The 4,422-nt window shown below is 51.0% G+C and overlaps 1 protein-coding gene across 1 annotated transcript; it reads right to left on the reverse strand.

Moving 5' to 3' along the window:
* Positions 1–1,309: 1,309 nt before the first annotated feature.
* Positions 1,310–3,055, reverse strand: LOC112882865 (tryptamine 5-hydroxylase-like). The gene is made up of 2 exons (XM_025948032.1): positions 2,141–3,055; positions 1,310–2,054 (listed from the first exon to the last, which is right to left on the reverse strand). The coding sequence occupies exons 1-2, from the start codon at positions 3,053–3,055 to the stop codon at positions 1,401–1,403; spliced, it is 1,569 nt and encodes a 522-aa protein (XP_025803817.1). The 3' UTR covers positions 1,310–1,400.
* Between the last annotated feature and the right edge of the window lie 1,367 nt (positions 3,056–4,422).

Below are 4,422 nucleotides of genomic sequence, written 5' to 3' on the forward strand. Positions count from 1 at the left end.
GTCCTCATCTAATCATGAACAGGAATCAGCAAGTAGTCTGGCCGCCGGAGGTGGGTGCCGTCTCCTGGATGCCTCCTTGCAAAATGCCCAAATCGCTCTCACCTGCTCGCCAAATGCCCAAATCACAAAGTGCTCGCCACGACGCTGCCTCGCCTGCCGAGCGCCGACTGAAGATGGCAGACCGCCGCACGGCCACGCCCAGCAGCCATTGGCTGCCAGACGCTGATGGAACGAGGGTTTTCATCCGTGCCTCGCGTCGATTTCCGGGACCGCGAAAACGACGACGACGACAGGGCAGAGGAGCCGCAGAGGGACGTGTTGGGCTGAGCTCATGAAACAGATAAATTAGCCCAACATAGCATATACATACACGTATATATACTTAATATATATTTGATTTTTTATCACATAAGTCGAGTATTCCCTTTAACATCCATGCATTACTAGCTCCGCCCCTACCTTAGGTTGAACAAAATAAATAAACATACACATATGTAGTATGGGCTCCTACTGGGCTGGGCCCTAGGCTGTCGCACTTTCCATTCTAGCCCAATATCACCCCTCTAAAATATCTCCATCCTAAAATATAGTAATTTTTAGATTTAATCAAAGTTAAATATTTTATCTTTAACCAATAATATCTTTAGAAATAATTAATTTAAATAGAAAAGTTACATGCTATGATAATTGATTTCATTATGAATCATATGGTATCTTTTATATATTATCAATATTTATTATTTTTTATAATCCATAGTCAAAGTCTAAAAGATTTGATTTGAAATAAAATCTAAAAATTTCAAATCTAAACAAAGATATTTTGGGAGTACCTGATTTTGGTAGCCCTACTCCCTCCATCCAAGCAAGTCAGCTCGGATGCAAGCCATCCAAATATGGTGGGAATAAAGGTCTAAACTGAAAAAACCTCTTAGTGGCTGTTTGGATTCAGGGACTAATTTTAAATCCGGATCACATCGGATGTTTAGATGTCAATTAAGGGATAAATATGATATAACTATAAAACTAATTATATATTGGAGATTGATTCACGAGACGAATCTATTCGTTAGCACTTGTTTACTGTATCACAACATAAGCAAATCATGGACTAATTAGGCTTAATGTATACGTCTCGCGAATTATTCTCCATTTATGCAATTAGTTTTATAATTAGCATATATTTAATACTCATAATTGGTGTCCAAACATCGGACGTGACGGGGACTATAGTTTAGTTAGCCGGACCCCCCTTATATTTGGCTATTTGCACACTTTTTGTTTCATACCAGCAGCCTTAAAACACACACAATGGCACAAGCACAAGGCTAGACACTTATATTTGCACTAAGAATAAAGATGTCTAGCAGGCTAGGACATAAAAATCCCTTCTCTAATTATTCTTACACAGCATTAAGCTCCTCCCCTTTAAACTCGTACCCATCGTTCTTCCTAACGACCGCGAGCAACGGCTCCTTCTTCCTGGTGGTGAGCCCAAAGCTCTCGTCGAGGTTGACGTCCATAGCGCTCACGCCCGCCGGGAGCGCCCACTCGAAGTGGTACAGCAGGCTGGCCAGTGACAACTGAACAGTGGCCATGGCGAACGTGTACCCGGGGCAACCCCTCCGGCCGCCGCCGAATGGCAACATCTTGTAGTCTGCATCCTTGAAGTCAATGTCGCTGCCGCCGCCGTTCTCGAACCGCTCCGGCGAGTACCGCAGCGGGTTCTCCCATACCTCCGGGTCCCGGCCCATGGCGAATGCGTTGATGAGCACGCGGGTCCTGGCCGGGATGTCGTAGCCGCCTAGCGTGCTCGGCGCCACGGACTCCCGCTGCACGAGCAGCGGCACGGGTGGGTGGAGGCGGAGGGTCTCCTTGATGACGGCGCGCATGTAGTGGAGCTCGCCGAGGTCGGACTCCTCCACGAGGCCCTTGCTGCCGACGACGCGCCGCACCTCGTCCTGCGCCTTCTTGAGGGCGCGCGGGTGGCGGACCAGCTCTGCCATCACCCGCTCCGGCGTCGTGAACGTCGCGTCCGTGCCTCCGACGAAAACATCCTGCGAGCCACAGCACATAACATGGTGATCCGGTAAGCCCACAACAAGGCGGTTTCATGGCGCGTCGGTGTCAAGAATCTGCGTACCCGGACGAGGGCCTTGACGTTGTCGACGGTGAGGGGGACCTCGAGGTCCGGAGACTTCTGAACGCGGAGGAGGACATCGACGAAGCTCTCGTCGCGGTCGCCGGGGACGCGTTGGCGCTTCCCGCTGATGTGCTCGTCGACGATGTCGTCGCAGAACTTGCGGAGATCGGCGCCGGAGCTCTTGAGCCGGCGGCGGAATCCTGTGACGGCGCTGACGACGGGCTCGAGCTCCGGGAAGCAGTCGACGATGCTGAAGCCGCCGAAGAGCTCGTTCACATCCTCGACCACGGCGCCGAGCCTGTCGCCCTTGCCATGCGGGAACCGGCGGCCGAAGGCGACGCGGCAGAGCACGTCGTTGGCAAGGTTGAGGAAGCACTCTCCGAGGTCGACGGGCAGCGCCTCCGGCGACGCGTGCCTGGTGAGGTGCGCGAGGAGGCGGCGGACCTCCTCGGCCCGGACGCCGCCGCAGGCCTCGACGCGGCGCGCCGAGAGGAGCTCGGAGACGAGCACCCGGCGCGCCATGCGGTGGTACGGCCCCGACGGCGCGTACGTGACGTCGGAGCAGCCGAACGACAGGACCCGGCCGGAGAGGAGGTCCGGCCGCGACGACAGGGCGGCGTCGTGGGTGGTCAGGGCGGCGCGCGCCAGCTCCGGCTTGGAGATCACCACGGCCGGCACGGTGCCCAGGCGCAGCCGGAGGAGCGGCGCGCGCATGCTCCGCGACAGCTCGGCAAGCGCGTGGTGGGGCATGTCGGAGAGCAGGTGCAGGTGCCCGATCACCGGCCACCCCGGCGGCGCCGGGGGCAGCCGGAGCGGCGACCGGCTGCGCCAGCGCGTGGTGTAGTAGACGTACGCCACGGCGAGCGCGAGTAGGAGAAGGGACGGCACCGACGGCGACGCAAGGCTGAGCTCCATGGTGTCAATGGCTTTGGCTTGGAGGCTTGGTAAGTTGGCAGTGGTGGTTATATAGCCTCGGGTGGGTGATTGATGGACTGGGTGAAAGTAAAGCTTTTTTTTTCTACTTTTGTCGAATGATCAATGCCCGTTTGTTTCCAGATGATTTGCTGCGAAATTGTTTCTTCTGTGTTGTGTTGCACTCTGTGAGTGTTTGGTTCAGCCACCGGTACGGTAACGCAAACGAAAATGGAATCAAGTTACACTGTAATCAGAGGTTGGATCCCTGATTGCACTACTCGTTTCGAAATGAAACGTCACCAGATACCAGGGTCGTCCAACCCGTCCGCTCCTGTTGCCAGATCGTGGAGGTCCACTTCATCTTGAAGATGCCATCACCATCATTCCATCAACCTTCACCGTTTGCAGCAGCCAGCTGAACTGCTAGCTTGGAAGGGTCTGCCACACTGGTGTTCAGTTAAATGCAAATGGCGATATAGGTGCTTGCTAACTGCTGGTTCGCGAAGAATTCCACCGCATTGATCACCTTTTGCAATTATTACCTATATGCTTTACATTTTTCTCTGATCCTTAATATTTATGTGCAGTAATAACTAGTGTGTGTATGTTCAGTTTTTCTCAGGATTCTTCATACTTGCACTGGATGCTTGCTTTTTTTTTCATTTCTGACCAGCAATATCTGACGTTTCTGTGTAGTAACCTGTATGTGTAATTTATACAGTGAAAAATATAATTTAATTTGGTGGAAATATATAGATATCATAACCTTTTTCAATTTGCGACGTAATATTCCTCAAATCTTGGGCCACTGAAGGACTGGACTTGTTCCACTGTTAGTTTGTGACTAAAAAAGAGTAGCGCCGGCTAGAGTGTGTCCTTTTTTCCTTTTGCTATGTGAAGTGTGTTCGCAGCACTGCAGTGGTTCACTTCTGTGGCCACCAATATTTGCACTGACCTGTGCTCCACATTTCTCTGATCCTTAATATTTCTATGTATAGTTAGTTACTCAAAGATAGGGGCATTGGATTTTTTCTATCAGTTTGTCTTTCCATCATTCCTCAAAGATAGGAGCTATATTTGGATAGGCGCCCAAATATAGATGGCATATCACTCTAGGGGTAATTTGGCTTGCTTGAGCCGTCGGTGTAAACTAGTTTGAGTGCTTGTGCAGCCAACATTGGCTTGCGGTGGTGTAATATGTCTGAATTTTCTTCTTCTATAATATAATATGAAGATGCACAGATCGCTGTGTGTTCGAGAAAAAAGATAATTTGACCAGGAAGGTGGTTACGGAAATTAATATGATCGAGTTCAGAGGGTTTGGCTTTGCGTCCAACTTGTTCAGATGGAAATCTTCAGATTCCCCT

Source organism: Panicum hallii, chromosome 2 (assembly GCF_002211085.1).
Source record: "Panicum hallii strain FIL2 chromosome 2, PHallii_v3.1, whole genome shotgun sequence".
NCBI classification, from domain to species: Eukaryota; Viridiplantae; Streptophyta; class Magnoliopsida; order Poales; family Poaceae; genus Panicum; species Panicum hallii.

Excerpts from the sequence above, each read along its gene's own strand:
- LOC112882865 (XM_025948032.1), bottom strand. The coding sequence starts at position 3,055 with ATGGAGCTCAGCCTTGCGTCGCCGTCGGTGCCGTCCCTTCTCCTACTC. Across the intron at positions 2,055-2,140 it reads ACGTCAAGGCCCTCGTCCGG|GATGTTTTCGTCGGAGGCAC; the intron begins GTACGCAGATTC and ends TGTGGCTCGCAG.